The 19,370-nt window shown below is 44.3% G+C and overlaps 1 protein-coding gene across 1 annotated transcript in view; it reads right to left on the minus strand.

Moving 5' to 3' along the window:
* Positions 1 to 19,370, minus strand: part of COLEC12 (collectin subfamily member 12) — a gene marked incomplete at its 5' end in the record, with an annotated part of 195,281 nt that overhangs the window by 18,888 nt on the left and 157,023 nt on the right. The window contains 4 exons of the mRNA XM_082355459.1: positions 102 to 238; positions 1,203 to 1,691; positions 13,434 to 14,480; positions 15,209 to 15,307. Of these exons, the coding sequence (XP_082211585.1) occupies positions 102 to 238; positions 1,203 to 1,691; positions 13,434 to 14,480; positions 15,209 to 15,307 (1,772 nt within the window). The remainder of the gene's footprint in view (positions 1 to 101; positions 239 to 1,202; positions 1,692 to 13,433; positions 14,481 to 15,208; positions 15,308 to 19,370) is intronic.

Below are 19,370 nucleotides of genomic sequence, written 5' to 3' on the forward strand. Positions count from 1 at the left end.
GAATTCTTGATATCTTTGAATCCTCAGTAAGCACGTACTTTCCAGATGTCACGATCCTTAAATTACAGTTTTCCCCAACTATAAGTATGCTGCAAACATACCTGTTCCTCTCTTGTGTTTATGAAAATGAGATGTGAAGACCTGTCTTCACAGGAAAGCTTTGCATCCTCAAAAATTTCTTTTTCAACCGAAAAATAGTAGCATTTCTCTGTGAAGTTCTTCCAGTGAGGCGGGCAGCCTAGGAATGCAAAGTTTAAAAGTATTGATTAAAACACACACACACACACACACACACACACACACACACACACACACACACATACACAGAAAGCACTATGCCTTTCCTCAGCTGTGTTTAAGAGGCACAGCTATGGCCCTGCTTCCCCACGTCCGTGTGCCAAGCCAGTGACTGACGTTTGGGGACATGCTAGGAGCAAAGACTAGTCCAAGAAAGTGGCCTGCAGAATACACAGTAGTTAAAACTACATAATCTGGAAGATATCTACCCTGAGCCTTTGTTCCTCTGTGTCTGGATTAGTCTTTACAATGACAGAAATAACAGACACAGCAACAAAAAGCAGCACAGGCACAGATGTTCAACGTCAGTCTGGAATCACGTGGCACCTGTAAACAAGTGGCTGGGAGAGCCCAGAACTAGAACTAGGCTCACGGAACAAACGTGACTGAGCTGGACTGAAGGAAACCAAGTGGAATCGGGTGTGGGTCAAAGGAGAGAAACACAGGCTTGGTTGCAGACCCAACACTCAGGGTTTGACCAAAGGTTTCACTATCAAAGGACGAGAAGGCGCCATAACATCTTCTCAAAAAGAAATACAATCTGGCTTCAGGAACAGAAAGTTCCATCTGCACGTTAACCACAGGTCATCCATCCCCAGGTGAAGGGTATAAAATGAGGACAGGGATGGGTCTGGGGTGGCCAGCCTTGGACTTTCCTGAAGGAAATGTTTGGGACCAGTTTGTCCCCGAGGACCTGACTCAGCTAATTATAAACAAGTGCTGGAGGGCCTGGTGCTGTTTGGAGAGAAACACAAGTGCCTGAGCGCCACCGCCTGGCACGGGGCCGTGGGAGCAGTGGGGGCGGAGGCCACCCTGTGCGACGCCTTCACTGCCAATAAAACGGGGTGTGGGGGGCGCACATGGGGGGGGGCACCCATCCCCGGGTACGAGGGGCTCAGACTCACCGTTGGCCTCGGGTGCTGTGGTTGGCTCGCTCTGCAGGGCCAGGGGCACCGCCGCCCCTGATGGGCCCGGGGGACCGGGGGGGCCCTTGGGACCCGGCATGCCCGGCACCCCAGGCAAGCCAGGCAGACCCCTCGGCCCGGGCACCCCAGGCTCCCCCACGGTGCCCTGAAGTCCCTGGAAGCCGGGGGGGCCCTGGGGGCCCGGGAGTCCGTCCTTGCCTGGTGGGCCGGGGGGGCCTGGGTCCCCACTGGGGCCCTGAGGGCCGGGCTTCCCGGGGGACCCGCGGGAGCCTTTGGGGCCCTGCAGGCCTTTGGAGCCTTTGCTGCCACGCTCTCCAGGGGGGCCGACTGGCCCGATCGGGCCCCTCTCACCGGCCGGGCCGGGAGGGCCAGGCTCCCCCTTCTCTCCCTTCTGTCCCTTGTTGCCAGTGGGACCCGGGGGTCCCTGCTGTCCTCTGTCACCTTTCGGACCCCTGGGGCCAGGAGGACCTAAAACAAAAAAAAAGACAAAAGGCACAAATGTGAAATCCACGACGCCTCTGGTCATCTGGGACCATTTTGTCACCAGCAGGAAGGCTGTGCGGGTTGAGATCGGGATGCCCTCCCTCTTATTTCCTCCTCTTTCCACTGATGTGATGAATATTTATGAGCTACCTGTTATATGACAAGCCCCATGTAAGGTGGGGGGAGAAGGGGTTGAATTAGACCAAAGAGATGCCATCGAGTGTTGAGAGGCCCTGTGCTGTAATTCCTGCACCACACCGGCCCCGCCTCTCCTCTCTGCTCCTCCCACTGGGGCTCCTGTCCCCTTCAGCGGTGCTGCGGGCACACTGCTATCCTTAGGGCTGAGGCTCACCATGGACCAGCTCGCAGGGACGGGCGGTCTCCATGAAAAGCGCTCTCGGGGCCAGAGCTGAGGAGGATCAGTTTCATTTTTTCCAGAGAGTCTAATATGACACAAATAGGGAAGGTGAACTAGAGAAAAAAATAGGTGGACCATCTAATTGGCAAGGGAGGAAAAAAAGACACCATTTTCCACCAAAGGAGGAAAAAGCAGTTCCCCCTAAAAAAGGTTGGGAGAAGAAGGCAAATACCTGTTCATCCCTCTTGTTCCAAAAGGAAGTTCACATAACATGGGATTGTTTTGTTTTCTCTGAGTTCTCAGGGGTAGGTAACGGGGATGTCACACAAATACATCACAACAAGGATTTGTATAGAAAATGACAGTGTGAGGTACTTTCACATACATTATGTCACCTGACCTTCATCTATGACATAGAATTCCCACAGCACACCTGAGGACACGCAGGGCCACAGACACCAAGCTCTTTGTTCAAGGTTACTTAGTGACTCAGGACAGATCTACCCAGGGGAGTAAGACACGGACAGTCACCATCTGGGAGAGGAGCTGGGACAGGAATTCAGGGCTTCTCGTGTTGAAATGGATGCATCGTGGAGGGCACTGTGCTCAAATATCCTGCTGCCTGGAATCTTAGAGTTTGAGATCTCACTATTCTTCGTGAATAAGTATAAGAGCTTCATACCCATTCTTTGGACAGAAGCAGAGAGCCTTTGAGGCTGGAAGGGCGGAGGTGCGGGGGAAAGGCAGGGTTGGTGGGACTCCCACACTCAGTTTTTCCTATTCCCCTGCACCAGCACACCCCACCGGCTGGTCGGGATGGAACAGTGAAGCAGCCTTTCCCGCCTCAGTAGGGGGACTCTCTGCACCCTCCCATCCCAGGCCCTAATGGACATCACTGCACCCACATACCATCCATGGCCAAGTCCAGCCTGCCATCTCTGCTGTCCCTTAGCAGGAGCCTAGGTCCTGGACTCAGCTTTCCTTACTTGAGGCTACCCATGACGTTGCCCCTGGACTTACTGGCAGGACCCTCTACAGAGCTGTAAGCGAGTTTATGCCAATGGCTAGCACTGGCTTCAATGCGTTCTTTCTAGGGTTATCTACCTCATAAGTGGGAGACTTTGGGATGAAGCACCCTCTCCCTGAACCCATTTCATTGACTTCTGTCCATCCGCTCCTGTTGACTCCTCTCTGCCATCAGCTCCCCTGGGCTCTGGGTCCTTATCTCCATCTCATAGTCGGATGGCCCATCTTTTCTGGGATGTCCCGCCAGCACCCCCAACCTGGTGTGTCTACACTGACCTTGTCATCTCTGCTGTTCACGTCCTCCTCCCGCCATCCCTCATCCCACTGCATCATCACGACCATCCCATCACCATCCTAGTGTGAGTGTTCTCTCTCTTCCTCTCTCCCTCCTGCCCCTCTCTGTCTTTCTGCTAGATGTTCACAGTTACCTCTTAACTGCTCTTCCTACCTCTGATTCCTCTCCATTCATCCCACTCTGCATCTTTCACACTTTTGTCTTCTTTACACATAACTCTGGTCTCCACCTGCTCCAGAATCTTCAGCCCCTTCTTGATCACCTGGTGTCAAGGCTTTCATGACCTGGTCTCACATGTGTTTATTCCATCTTCCCTTGCACTTATGCAAATTTCTTCTCTTAGAATTTTCTCTGCCCATATCCATCTGGAGAATTCCTGTTCACCCACCATGTAATCCTCCCAGGTCACTCCAGATGGAAGTTTTTCCTCTTTCTATGATTTTTTAGTCCTTGTTTGTTCTTCAAGGATCCTTCCCCATCTAGCAGCTAGATTATAGGCCATAGTCATTATCCAGCAAGTGTTTATCAATTCAATGTGCATCACAGGTCAAAAAGCCCAGTGCACTAATGCCAGCATTATGGGCCCCAGCAGAGACCAGAAGGGAGAGATTTTGGGGGAATGGTGTCCTGCCTGGTGTCCCCTCACCTCATTCCAAGAAGTACAGCTCCACTCAATCTACATATCAGGTTGACCCTGGCTGCCAGTATGGAATCACCATGGGGAGATGTCTTTCCTGACTCTACTCACACTTCAGAATTGATCTAGTGGTCTTTTATCCACAATCTGATTTTTTTTTTTTCTGTTTAACTTGATGAGGCTTATTAAACAGCCAAGCCATTTAGTAAAGACCTGGAGGGTGGGTTTTCATTGCCAGATCAGTCTCCTTTAAAAAATAACTTAGAGGCTTCCCTGGTGGCACAGTGGTTAAGAATCTGCCTGCCAATGCAGGGGACACGGGTTCGATCCCTGGTCTGGGAAGATCCCACATGCCACGGAGCAACTAAGCCTGTGCGCCACAACTACTGAGCCTGAGCTCTAGAGCCTGTGCACCACAACTACTGAAGCCTGCATGCCACAACTACTGAAGCCCGTGCACCCTACAGCCCATGCGTCGCAACTACTGAGCCCACACGCTGCAACTACTGAAGCCTGCATGCCTAGATCCTGTGCTCCACAACAGGAGAAGCCACCACAATGAGAAGCCCGAGCACCACAACAAAGAGTAGCCCCTGCTCACCGCAACTAGAGAAAGCCCACGCACAGCAGCGAGGACCCAGTGCAGCCAAAAATAAATTTTAAAAAATAATAAAAATTTAAAAAAATAAAGAGGGCTCTCACTCTTCTAAAAAAAAATAACTTAGTTCCTTTGTGTAGTTGAGAAATAGTGTCTTACAGATTATTAGTGGGTAAGGTGGCATGTGTGTTCCTCCACAACGGATGTAGCACTATGGAAGATGCTAGCTAGTGGAACAATACTGACAATAGGCCAAAACGAACAAACAAAAATCTGATTTATTTAGAAAAAGGGCAAAAATAAAAGTAACTTTTTTTTTTTCCCTCAGCTACTTCTGTTTTGTTTATGTTCTATGTTTAGCCTTAAGAAATCCAAATAATGAGGAAGGTCTGTTGGGAAATTCAAGTGCTTTAGAAATTCTTTATCCTTATCCTGTTCGTGGATTTGCCAATAATCAGTGTTTCTTGATCACTCACGTCTGGGGTTGGTGCTATACTTGCAAGTTATGGGAAATGAGTTCACTTGCAGCCATGAAATAGTACCTGTTCCGGGGCCTGTCTCCCTGTTCTGAATGTTCTGACAGACCCATGTGACAGGGACTTGTATTTGTTCCAGAACGCCCTCCTCTGGTTTCCGACAGAATTCCAAAGACATACAACTCTCTCTTTGCCTCCTCACATGAATCCAAGACCTCCCTTACCTGGGGTGACAGCTTTTCGTGAATCTTATTTCTTTCTGGGGTCGGGTAGTTTATCGTATTCAGCTGTTTCCCTCTGAACCGAAGGTGTGCTTGAATGGCCCCACATCCTCCACATAGAATCATGGCTTATTTTAAGAACAGCATAAAAACAAGGATCCCACAGTCAACACAAAATACCAACAGATGCTAATTTCCAGATCTTGAGAAGGAAGGGAATAAGACTCTGGGAGAAGATGCAAGATTTTGCCTTTGATAAAGTCTAAAATCCTACTTGTGATGGATTTCCTAGCTGGATTAGCATAAAAACTGAATTTTTCATATGAAGCACTACATCCATCATAAATAGGTTATCTGTCTCTCTCTTTAAGATGAAGTTTTATATTCATGGCTGTGGATAAACTCCTAGCAAGCACACTATTATCAACGCATGTCTTCATCCACAGCTGCCCCATCCTCAGAGGTAGAGCAGGAGGCTGGTGCTCTGCCTACAGATGCTGGGCTATGTGAAAACGTATTCTGTGTGTCCCATACCTAGGGGATTCATTCATTCATATACTTGGCTCAGTAAGACAATACTTTGCTCCTTAAGACCTAGATATTTGCTAATCATTTCTTTTTAAAAATCACTAAGAGAAAGAGCTAAAACCATTTCAAAAGTCAGCACTGGATCCCCCTACAAAGCCGATCATTAATGCCATGGGTATTTCTTCCTCTAGGACCTGGGATGCTGGTATTGCTTTTGGCATCTAGATGATCCCAGGCTTTTAGGTATTACTTGAATCTTTTATTAGGCAGCTACTGAAGTGAATATAAAATGAAATAAAATATAAGCCATCCATAGTGCCTTAAAACTGAGAACACTGAGATAAATGATGAGGGAGTATTTATGAGCTCATGTGATAACAACTTGAATTCAGAGTCAAGAAAGTGTAACACTACATGTGAGGCAGACATGATGTCTCATACAGAAGAGAAAACTGGAGATTTGCTTTCAAGGCCAAGTGGGTGGCTGCCTGGCTTGGGATTCTGAAATGCCAGGATACCCATGTTGCTGATAAAGCCACCAAAGGCTCCAGAAATGCCTGTATATAACCGACACCAGAACTTGGAGCAACCGTGTTTGCACTGCCAGCAAAACCTTCTCCCCAGGTTCCCAGGCTCCAGAGCCCAGAGCCTTGAACACCCGAATCCCCTAAACAAGCAGCTCTAAAGAGGACAGAAGACTAAATCACTGTACCATTTCTGCTTTAACAACCAAACTGCAGGCCTTGAGAAGGGCCCAGCCCCGTGTCCTGTGCCAGAGATAACTTTCCAATTCGTTTTCCAACAAAACTGCTGGTGCTTAACAGAAAGTAGAGAAACCACTTTAATTCTTACTGCCATTCAACATCTTGGAGACTCTGTTTTAGAACCACGAGTGGTTGGGTTGGAAGACAGAACAAAACAGTAATATAATCTGACATATTTTTCTTCTTCTTAAAAAATCTACTTTGCATGCAATGAAATTAATCAAACATTTATTTAATACCCACATATGAAAAAGTGGTCCTGCTTCACTTAGGTGAAAAGGAATATACAAATTAAAAGGAAATTTAAGAGATATTTTTTGGCAATCATTTTGAAGAAGAATTTGATTCTTGACCTCATGTTCAAGACAGTCAGGCTTCTGGAAAGCCATGGAAGCTCTCTCTCCACAGAGGAGGATATACTTAAACCACTGTTTCTCACCAACTGGCCACGGTCTACATCGATGCCTTTGAATTGCCTACTCTCAAGGCTCCCCAGACAAGTGGTCTTGTATGGGGAAGAGTATCAAGAGGGGGTGGGGTCGGCAGTGAGAGGAATCGAGGCCTCATGCCTGATCCACTTTGCTCCATGCCCTGTTCTGCTGTGTGTGCTGTCCAGGCTTCCTGTGCATCTTTCTAGGTCCAGATCAAATGTCAGTCTCTCACTGAAGCCTTAACTGATAGCTCTCCTGAAGATAAACTCTCGTGTATTCAACCTCCCCAAACATGCCATCTTTCTCCTGAATCATCCGAGGGTAGCAGGGTACCGTGTGGAAGCATGGGTTTAGGGACCAGACCGACCCGAGTTTAGCACTACCTACCACTGACTAGCTGCTTGATCTTGGATTAGTTACTCAGGCTCTCTGTGCCTCAGCCCCCCTCCCTGCAAATGGGGATGCTGACGACTCCTACCTTAAGGAGCTGTAACAATGAACAGAGACAACTTATCCAGGTGCTCACTGGCATGACTGGCATGTTGCAGACACTCAATAAAAGTCGATTAGGGACTTCCCTGGTGGCACAGTGGTTGGGAATCCGCCTGCCAATGCAGGGGACACAGGTTCGAGCCCTGGTCCCGGAAGATTCCACATGCCGTGGAGCAGCTAAGCCTGTGCACCACAACTACTGAGCCCACACGCCACAACTACTGAAGCCTGCGCGCCTAGAGCCTGTGCTCTGCAACAAGAGAAGCCACCGCGATGAGAAGCCCGCGCACCTCAACAAAGAGTAGCCCCCACTCGCCGCAACTAGAGAAAGCCCGTGCACTGCGACAAAGGCCCAACGCAGCCAAAAATAAATAAAATAAAATAAATAAATTTATTTTTTTTAAAAAGTGGATTAAAAAAAAAAAAAAAAAGTGGATTAAAAAGTGAGTGAAAGCCAGGGGTCGGCAGCACCGAGTGTGATTCCTCTCCTGGGCTGGGCACCAGGAAGCCAGCAGTTAAGTACTTTTGGACCCACATGGTACAACTATAGTCCTTGTGCACATGAAGCTGTTGTTTTCCACGGCGATGTACTGGCTGGGGCTCCAGTGGAGGGAAGTCTTGGATAGGAACTGAACAAACTCACTCTTGGGTATGAATATTAGCTAACCCCCTGCCAGGCACTGCACTGTTTTATTTACATTATCTCATTAAGTCCTTATAACTCTAAAAGGTAGATGCAGATGGGAAAACCGAGGCACAGAGAGGCTAAGGAAGTTGGTACTCGTATCCAGGGCTATCAGGCTCTAGAGCTTTTGTTCTCACCCACTAAACCTCGTGCTTCTCTCAGAACAGCAGGTGCAGGGAACTCTCTGATTGCACTAGGAGGATGTGACTTACACCTGCATGGCTTGCAGAGAATAGCTCAGGAGGTGAGGTGAACTTGCCACCCAAGAGTGGGTGTTATGAGTATGAAGTCCTCCATGTGCCTAATTAGGATAAAAGCATTACATTATTGGTAACAAAAAAAAAAAAAAGGCTTTCTTAAGGTTTGGGGGTTTATGGATATAGAGATAATTGTTATCAAGATTCAACATATGACTTAATATCTAGTTCCACATTATCATCTGGCTTCAGTGCCATCTAATCAGTCAGCTTCAGCTTTCACTTCCTAATGAGGCAAGTGTCTCCTGTGGCTGAAATGTCCCAGAAGCATTAGGGTTCTTGAAGTGCAAGTCACCAAGAATTTCCTGGAAAGCATCAGGGTATTCTAAATCTTGCAGAGGCAAACCCAGCATAAGCCAATATTAATCCCATCCTGCTCCTTCCTCTTTTATCCCATCTGTCCCTCATCCTCAGGGGTGGGATGTGCGTACAGAGAGAGAGGAAAGGTGCTAGAGATGCAGGGTGGGAGGAAACGCTTGCATTTGGAAGTAGAGGTCTTCCCCCAGTCTCTGGTTCTCTTGGAATTGCCGGTGGGCATTCCCGTCCTGGAGGAAGTTGAACACATTGAGTAGAAAGGGGGTGGCTTGGCTTGAGAAGTTTCTCAGGTCAGCTCACAGAAAGCGCAGGTAATGAGAAGACCAAGGATAAATGTAAATGGGAAAGCATATGAAAAAAAGAAAATACCATTCAGAAACCAAACTCTGAGGGCTTTCAGAGACACTGAGCCAGGAACCTCACCCTAAGAGACATCTCCCACTTAATACGTCTAAACAGACCTCCCTTTCTGTATCTCCTGGTCGGTACTGCCATCCGCCTAGGTGCTCAAGCCAAACACTTAGGAGACACCCATTCCTCCCTTTCCCCTGCCCTCCATGGCTGATGCATCCGTGAGCCTCGTCCACCTAACCCCGTGTTCAGGCAGCAGCACCTAACCCCGTGTTCAGTTTCTGTCCACAGCACCCTGACTCCTACGATGTACTGGTGCCTCTTGGCTGCCCCTTTGGGCTTGGGACACTTTGGGGAGGGAAATCCAGTGTCCTGTGCACCAAACGTAGTCAAGAAGGGATTGGCACAGACTCCAAACTGCACAGCCCCTCCAGCCCGGGGATTCCTCACCCCGGTGGGCACGGCCTGCTGTCCAGGGAAGGGCAGGGCTGTCCTTGATTCTACCTCCGCGATTCCTCCTGACTGAGGAGACCCACTTCTGTCATCTCCACCGCTACCATCCATCCCACGTCACCCATGACTGGTCCATCGCCCCTCACTGGACCCCTGCCTCCAGGCTCACTCCCCCAGAATCTGTTCTCCCCCCAGAGAACATTTATTTTTGTATTTTAAAATGTAAATATTTTAATATTTAAAAACATAAAAAAAAATATTTTTATATTAAAAAATATAAATCAGGTCATGTCACCACCTTCCTTAAAACTCCCCTTCAAACTTAGAATGAAATCCCATCTCCCTGCCCTCACAGGCTCCCTCGGGACGGCTGGGAGGGGGGGCGTGCACTTTCTGTGATTATCAATGGGGTTCGCACCATGGGCTTTGCACCAGACACACTGGGCTCAGATCCTGTTTAGCTACTTATCATTTCTGTAAATTTAAGCAAGTGCCTTAAACCTCTCAATGCCTTAGTTTCCTCATCTATAAACAGGTGATGATTTTCTGAGTACCTGCCATACAGAGTGGGTGTTAGGACTCACCAGGATGGTTCATGAAAAGCCCTCATTCCTCTCACACTCAATATCAGCTGATAAAAATAATCAGAACAATGGAAACATTAACTAATTTAAAGCCGGGCTCTGAATCTTCAACCATGAGCTTTTCATACCCTTCCTTAGCTGTTAAGCCGCACTGTCTGTAAACTAAATATGTCAGAAGTTTCCTTGTACAAGAGAAGTTAACAATTAAACCCATGGAATAATAAAACTATGAAATTTATAGCTAGAAAATATCCAGAATACCATGATAGGATTGCCTAAGGTATAACAACTTTAAGAGACAATTAGAAAGCTCTTATTTTCTGAGGTTGAACGTCTGCTGAGATCTGCCCTCATTCTGAATTTAGGTTGAGAAAGAATAGGAAAAAAAATGAATCAAGCACTGAAGAACTTTCTGGTCATCTGAAAGCCCACCTCTTTATTCAGAGTATGACTCATACCTACAATACTCTGACGGGCACTGTCCAACCTCTCTCGAGTTGGGGCATGCCTATGGTTCAGGAAACCCATTATAGTCTCAGGCAACACCAATTTTTATAAGGAACATTATATAAAACCAAAATTTATTTTCCTTTAATGAGTACCCACTAGTCTTTGTTTCACCCTCTGGAGCACCTCAGATGTCATTTAAAATCTCTGCCACATGCTGGCCTTTTGAATAGTTGTAAACAACAGCCTTATTCCCCACTAAGCTGTCTCTCCTACAGGTTAAAGTTCCCAGGTCCTTCAGTCCTTCCTCACAGCACATCATTTCTAGACCCCATCATCCTGGTCATATTTTTCTGAGCGTGATGGCCTGTGAGTGCCCCTGTTGAAAGGGGCTCCCCGACATACGCAGTATCCTCCAGGAGTGGTTTTGCCATGCTGAAGGGAGTAAGATATCACCTCCCTCATTTTGGAAATCATATTTTTATTAATACGGTCAAAGATCACATTAACTTCCCTGGAAGACACACTTAGTTGCTTACAGTCAACTAAAATCCCCACGCTTTTCCTGCACACTTCCTCCAAGCCATGCCCTCCCATCAACATTGGTATTTGGTCTTTTCTATGTACGAGCAGGTTTTACATGTCTTCCCTATTTATTTCATTTTGTTGGCATCTCTTTACTACGCCAGCCTCTGCAGATCATTTTGGATTATGATTCTATCACCCATTACATAGTATATACAGTTTCATGTCACACAAGTATTGGATGAACAGGTCATCCACATCCTCAAGCGAGTCCCTGCAAAGCTGTTGAGCAGGTCCCTGCCATCTGCCACCCAGATCTGCCTCCAGGCTCAGAGGGGCTCATGAACTATCACTCTTTATACTCAGTCATTCAATAGTATGGCAGTCACACCCCAGGGTGACTCCCAATGACTCATGCCCTTGTATAATCCCCTCCCCTTAAGTATGGAACCTCTAACTTGCTTCTAACCAACAGAATATGGCAAAGGCAATGGAATGTCACTCCCTTGACTAAGTTACATTATATAAGACTCTGTGTTTGCCAGCTAGAGAGAGAGAGACTCCCTTGCTGGCTTTGAAGAAGCTGTAGTGTTTTGAGATGGTCACATGGCAAAGGACTGGGGGTGGCCTTTAGGACCTGACAGCCGATCTTACAGTCCAGACGGATGAATTCTGCCAAGAACGTGAAGGAGTGTGGAAATGAGTCTTTCCCCAGTCAAGACTCTGATGAAACCACAGTTCCTCGCTGAGACTGCAGCTGGGTGAAACCCTGAGCAAAGGACGCACCTGAGCTGTGCCCAGATTCCTGACCACAGAAACTGTGGGATGAGAAGTGGGTGTTTTAAGCTGCTGAGTTTTTAGTAATTTGCTATGCAGCACAGAAAATGAATACAACCAATAAACCCATCTAACTGGGCTATAAACCAGCACTGATTGCTCCATCTTGTTCAAGGGTATCACTGCCAAGTGCCTTGGTGAAATCCAGATATGCTATTTTTCATTCTCCTAGTTTAAACAATATACTAACTCTGTTAATGTGAGGAAATAAGATTAGGTTCACCAGCCTTCTTCTTAGTGAATTCATTCTGATGATTACTGCATTCCTGAAAACTCAAAAATTATCCTTTTTATAATCTCTTCTCAAATTTTTCTTGGGCTTGAAGACAAATTCCCCATTCTACACAGTGTGTAGACTCTACCTTTATCCCCTTTTTTTGAAAATCAGGATTACATTTGCTTATAGCCAGTCTCTTTTTGCCCTAAAATTCTCTTGATTTTAAGCTATGTGAGGGCAAAGACCATCTGGTCTTCCTTGTGTACCCCAGAGCGCCGAGCACAGCATCTTCCACCCAGTACTTTCAACTTAAACCCTGTGAAAATAGTTATGACTGAAAATACTATTAATATATGGTTGCTGCAAATCTTCAGAAGTGGGCTTAATCTAATCCAAAGACTTTCAATTTATAGGGATGATCTGGTTGAGAGCAAAACTCAGATTTTTATGTAAGTGCATTAGTCCCCTCCTCTGTGGTGTTAACAGTTACTGTAATGGCCAACCATCCATCTGCTCATGACACTTAGAAGTAGGAATCTCTTAATGGTAACTCCAAGATCTAAAAGAATTAATCTTCCTTCCAAAGGAGGCTGATTTATATTGGCACTGAAATAGCTAGGCACTAAGAAAATCCAAGTTAACCAATCTTTCATCCCACAAATATTTAATGGAACACATTTGAGCAGTGTCCACAAATTCTTAGTTATGCTTCCTTTCAAGAAATGGAGCTTAATTCCCTTCCCCCTTGGGTGTGGGAAGGACTTAGTGACTTGTTTCTAAATTAGAGAATGTGGTGGAAGTGATGGTATGTGACTTTTGAGGCTAGGTCATAAAAGGCATCGTGGCTTCCTTCATTCTGTTTCTCTTGGATCACTTGCTCTGGAGGCAGCCAGCTGCCATGTTGTGAGAACACTCAAGCAATTTCACATGGTGAGGAAGCGAGGCCACCTGCCAACAGCTGACAAGCCAAGAGCCGTGTGAATGAGCATCTTGGAAGCAGATCCTCAGCCTCAGTTAAGGCTTCAGAAGACTGCAGCCCTGGCCAATATCTTAACCACAACCTCATGAGAGTTACTAACCATCTAGCTAAGCTAAGCTGCTCCTGAATCCCTGATCCATAGAAACTATGAGATAATACATGCTTATTGTGTTAAATTGCCGAGTTTTAGGGTCATCTGTTACACAGCCATAGATAACTAATACAAACACAAATTCAGAATTTTCGCTTACCTTGTAGTATTGTAAAATTCTTGATGAGCTGACCATGCTTGGAGTCCACCAGCTTCATTTCTTCCATAATCACTGATAAGTTGGCCACTTCAGTGTCCAACCTCGACCTCATCAAATCTTGTTGCATCCTGAGAGAAACAGAATCCAAACGGATGTTGGCCAGTGTGTTATTCAAGGAGGTCAGATCATCCGTGTGTTTGGTCAGCGTATCCGTGCACGTGGTCCTGACTTCATTCAGGTTGCTGGTCAGTGTCCGTAGGTAATGGGCCGTGTAGCTAATGTTGCTAATGATGTTCACAATGTCGGTCTCAAAGAGCTGGAAGCGCTCCTCCAGCTGGCTGAACTTGACAGCCGTTCTGTTCTCCGCATCCCTGTGTACATCCTGCAGATCTTTCAGGTTCTGCTCATTGGCTTGGGAGGCCGTAGTGATGTTGTCCATCTGCCCTGCAAAGGAGCTGAGCTGGCTGTTCATGTCCTCCAGGGTGTCATTGTTGGCTTTGGCCAAGGCAGAGTTATTGGCAGCCAGCGTCTGCAAGCTCTGCACTTTCTCCTTCAGCCAATCTGTGTCCTTCCTGGCTTGAAAGAAAACCTGCTGCAGGTTTTGGAAGTCATTCTTGATTCGCTGGATTGCCTGGCTTGTGTCATCCAAAGAGCGCTGCAGATTTGTGATGAGGTTCCTTTGCTGCACCTGGGTCAGGTTCAGGTTGTTGAGGTTCATGATGACCACGCTGTGAGAATACATCTGGCTCTGCAGGTTGCCCTGCAGCACACTCGTGTCTTGCTGCAGATTTGTGACATAGCCGTTATATGCCTGGAGGGTTTTGTTTACAGTGGTGATGAGGAAGGAGTTATTCTCCAAAGTTTCTTTCAGTTGACTCTGCTGGTCCACCAGCGCATCCCCGCTCACCTGTAACTTCTCCAGCGTATCTTTGTTCTTACTAGTCTTTTCTGTAATCTCACGAAGTTGCTGACGAAGATCCAGAATGTCTGACCTGAAGGTGGAGAGTTCTGAGTTGGTGCTGAGAGCTTTCTTCCCAGTTTGGTCCCCTGGAATAAGACACGTGTGTTACTCAGATTGGTGGGATGGAGAAGTGTTCAGATGAGGTCACAGATCCCAGAGACCTAACTGGGATGTGCTCTATTTCATACATAAAACTTGTGGGATATGCAGTAGTAAAATCCATATCTCTGTTAAAACTGGGTCCTCAGAAATTGGAAAGGCTACTGAGTACTAGGACAGACTAACTTGGGTGAACACTTATCTCAAAGGAGGGGGAATTTGCCTGATTCTAGAGCACTGGGAAGGACGTCAAGAAGGCAATAACCTGTTTAATTCACCAAAATTCCTTTTTAAAAAATTGAAAAAAATCACAGGATAAGAATAGGCTGGGATCTTTTATTTTTTTAAATTAATTTCTACAAATTTTTATGAAGTTTAAAATATTTCGAATAGGAATTTACTGAGTATTTCATAAAAGAGCTTTTAATAAAGGGTATTTGTGGTTCTTTTTGATCAGGATTGGTCTTCAGGTTTTATGTGGCACATAATAGTGTTTTCTGGGGAGCAGAATTCAACTCCAAAATTGGTCCTTAACTTTAAAATTTTAAAGTCTTTGAATTAAATCATGAGGAAAGATTCAACACACAACATGAAAGTTTAAAGTCTTTCTGGGTGAATGTGAGTTTAGAGCCATGTCATTCTAAAAAGCTGTGGTCATTTACATAGAGTTGAGTTAGGGGATTCAACTTAATGGTTCACTCTCATTGCAGATTACCTAATTTTTTCAGGTCGCTTTCCACTGCTGTGAGCTTGTCATCATAGGTTTGGCGAGATGTCTCCATGCCACCTGTTACACTGTCCATTTTCTCTACAACTAAGATTTGGAAATCAATGGATTAATACACACACCTGCCCATATTTTACCTTTCAGTTTCAACAATAGAGCATTTCATTACAGAATAAAGGAAACAGAGTGAAAGAAAAAGAGTATAAAAGAAATTAAATATAGGGAAAAAGCCATTCTTTTAGAAAAATAAGTAACGTACTTGTCGCAAACCCAGGTGGTAGTTTACTCGGTTGAGAACTGTATGTTCTTAAAAGCTATTCTCAGGATTCTGTATTGGCTTGGAGATTTCAGAAATTGTATGGAACTCATTAAATATTTTTTGTATTACAGAAATCCTCAATCTGTGTTATTTTTTATATTAACTTCCATAGGTGGAGGCATAACACAAAATTTTGTCACTCATCAGACTCCCTACCATTCTTGGTAGGTGTAACTCGATTATATGGAAGGAGATTCCATGGCAAAGAACATCTAGCTCAAGTCTATACATAAAGTCGTTGTAAAAGGGATGCAAAGTCAAGGGTGTTTGCTACTCTGTCATGAGTTCATCACTGAGGCTTGAAAATCTGCTTCTCCGTAGTGACAAGTGAATCTTTATCAGTTCCCAAGAAGATGCCTAAGTGGGTTTCCAAATAATAATTTACTAAGAAGACTTTTTTCCCAGCATTTTCCTGATTGTACATGATAGGGAAAGTTAGTGATGCAGTGTTAAATTAAAGCCACTGTCCTTATTCGTTCTCAGAAGGCAGTAATTCTCCATGGTTATGAATTTAAGTTTACCATTCTAAAATGTCTGGGGATTGTCTCCTAAGGCAAAAGAAACAACACAAAGAAACAAAATAAACAAATGGGACCTAATTAAACTTAAAAGCTTTAGCACAGCAAAGGAAACCAGTGACAAAATGAAAAGACAACATACTGAATGAGAGAAAATATTTGCAAATGATATGACCCATAGGGGTTAATATCCAAAATATATAAACAGCTCATGCAACTCAATATCAATAAAACAAACATGCCAATTAAAAAATGGGCAGATTTATTATACAAACACCAAACTTACTGAATTATACTTTATTGTAATTTAAAATAGAGAATGAATATGTAACATATATGTATACACATACACATATATATATCTTTTTTTAAATTGATTTATGGCATCCTCGATGCTTCCCTGAATTCCAAAGTTGCAGTGTCAGACTCACTTTCATCTATTTCCTTCTCTTTATACCAGCCTTCATCTTTTGTATTATTGGAATAAAAATATCCAGGTCACTAAGCTCTAGTCTATAAAGAAGAAAACTCTTACTCTCCCTAACAGTGATCCATCCTATGTCATAATCTCTTTCATCTTCTACCTTCTCTAGTATTGTACCTCTTCATATAAATGAAAACCTGATTCCTTCCCAATAACACCACTTCCCTGGAGGTCCTCCCTAGTGGGGACTGTAAGTATTGACATAATTGTTTACCTCTGGCACATCTTGATCCTTATCTTTGAAATATCTTTTAACCCTTTCCTCCTTTGGAAATCAGCATCACCCAATTTTACTCTACTTTTCTATCTTTGAGGCTATAAACCACAGAACTTCAAGACATGGTGTACCTTCTCTCTGATTTCAGCATCTTTTTCTTCTCATCTTTTCAATGCAACATTTCTTGAGACTTCAGTGTTTCCCTATACATCTGTAATGGACGCATTTCAACAACTGTCTCTTGCTCCTTACAACTCAAGCCATGTCACTGTAACTCATCTTCCAGGAGATTCCCCCCCCACCAAAAACAAATCCAACCAAACAAACAAACAAAATAAAACAGGCAGAAGATCTGAACAGATGTTTTTCCGAAGAAGATATGCAGATGGCCAACAGGTATGTGAAAAAAATGCTCAACACTGTTAATCATCAGAGAAATGCAAATCAAAACCACAATGAGATATCCCCTTACACCTGTCAGAATGGCTATCCTCAAAGTCTACGAATAACAACTGTTGGCAAGGATGTGGAGAAAAGGGAACCCTACTACACTCTTGGTGAAAGTGCAAATTGGTGCAACCACTATGAAAAACAGTAAGGAGGTTCCTCAAAAAACTAAAAACAGAACTACCATGTGTCCAGCGATTCCACTGCTGGGTATATATACGAAGAAAATGAAAACACTAATTCAAAAAGATACATGCATCCCAATGTTCACAACAGCATTATTTTACAATAGCCAAGATATGGAATCAACCTAAGTGACCATCAACAAAAGAATGGCTAAAGAAGGTGTGGTATGTACATATATATATATATATATATATATCTATACACAACGGAATATGTATGACTCATCCATAAAAAAAGAATGAAATTCTGCTATTTGCAACAACATGGAGGGACCTGGGGGGTACTGTGTTTAGTGAAATAAGTTAGAGAAAGACAAATACTGTATGATATCACCTATATGTGGACTCTAAAAAAATAAAACAAACGAATATATATATATAACAAAACAGAAACAGACTCACAGGTATAGAGAACTAATGTTTACCAGTGGGGAGAAGGGAGGGGAGAGGGGCAAGATAGGGATTAAGAGATACAAACTATGTATAAAGTAAATAAGTAACAAGGACATATTGTACAGCACAGGGAAATATAGCCATTATTTTGTAATAACTTTAAAAGGAGTATAACCTATAAAAAAATTGAGTCACTATGTTGTACACCTGAAAATCAACTATACTTCAATAAAAAAATAAAGATAGAAAAAAATAAAGTGTACTAAGTGAAAAAATAAAAATAAAAAATAAATGTCAAATAAGAGTATATCCCTCCAGAAGTAACTCCTATGAGATCCAACCTCTAGCAGCTTGGGATCAAGTCTGACTGTCCTTCTTGGTATCGATAGCTTTTTAAAAAATAATGACTAATTTTTTAAGCATGAGTATGTTTTATATATTACTTATCAGCCAATGGACCCAGTCTATTTTATTCAGCAAGCGTTCCACCCACGTGGGACTGCGTGAGAAGATTCTCCAGGCTCCCATCAGGAAGCAGAAGTATGTTCCCACACGTATGCGTGACCTAAAGTGAACCAGGCTCCACGGCTCCCAGCACCTTCCCTAGAGAAGCTCGTCGTGCTCTTCCTCAAGCTTCTATAGTCTGGTCATAATGAAATGTGTGCTTTGCACCAATCGCTCTTTCTCCCCCAAGCCTTTCCACGCATGCTTCTCCCCACCTAGAATGTTCTTCCCTGGCCTCTTCCCCAAGCTAAGCCCTCCTTGCTCTTCAAGACTCAGCTGGTCACGTCCTGTGGGAAATCTTTGCTGAAGTTTATGTTGCAGGGGTCTCTCTCCCGATTATAGGACTCTCGTCACTGTGTTGTCATGGTTTCTCTACTCTAAGACCCCTTAGGGCCGGAAAATTTGTGTTGGTTTTATCTCCAGCTCTTAGCTTAGTGTGTGGCGCATAGTAGGTATTCATCACATACTTATTCATTACACCGTTTTTTTAAATAAATGAGAATCTGCCTGCTGGCTGCCGAGGCCTGTGGAAAAAATCGTGGAAAAAATCGACTGAGCTAGAGGTTATGCAAACAAACGTATAAACCAACCAATGCAGGGAGGCCTCGGCACTGGCAATGAGTATGGCATTTAGTTGAATAATTATCGTTTTTTTTTAAGATGACTATATAAACACAGAGGTATAGTTATAATAATCTGAGGGTTGTCTGATAGGCATGCACATTCCTAAATCCCTGGAAAATGGGAAGAACAAAATGTTTCATCTGCATTTTAGCAAAGCTACCCTTTAAAAAAAATAAAATACGAATGTTTACAAGTTTAGGTTCAGTTTTGATCCTCAAATCAAAACACATTCCTCAGTCTGTCCTCAAACCACATACAGGATCTTAAGTCCTGACCTTTTTTCCTGGAAGCCAAAGAAACCTCTGAATATGCTGACAGGCAGTCATTTTCTACCCTCTCTAATTTTCCTTCCATTTTACTTTTTAAAAACACAGAACTGTCGTAGACAGATAATTCAGGTTTGTATAGAGTAAAAGGAATAAATACATTCATTAAAAAAACCCAAAAACCTGTTGGGTT

Source organism: Balaenoptera borealis, assembly GCF_965194805.1.
Source record: "Balaenoptera borealis genome assembly, chromosome: 14".
In the NCBI taxonomy this organism is placed as follows: Eukaryota; Metazoa; Chordata; class Mammalia; order Artiodactyla; family Balaenopteridae; genus Balaenoptera; species Balaenoptera borealis.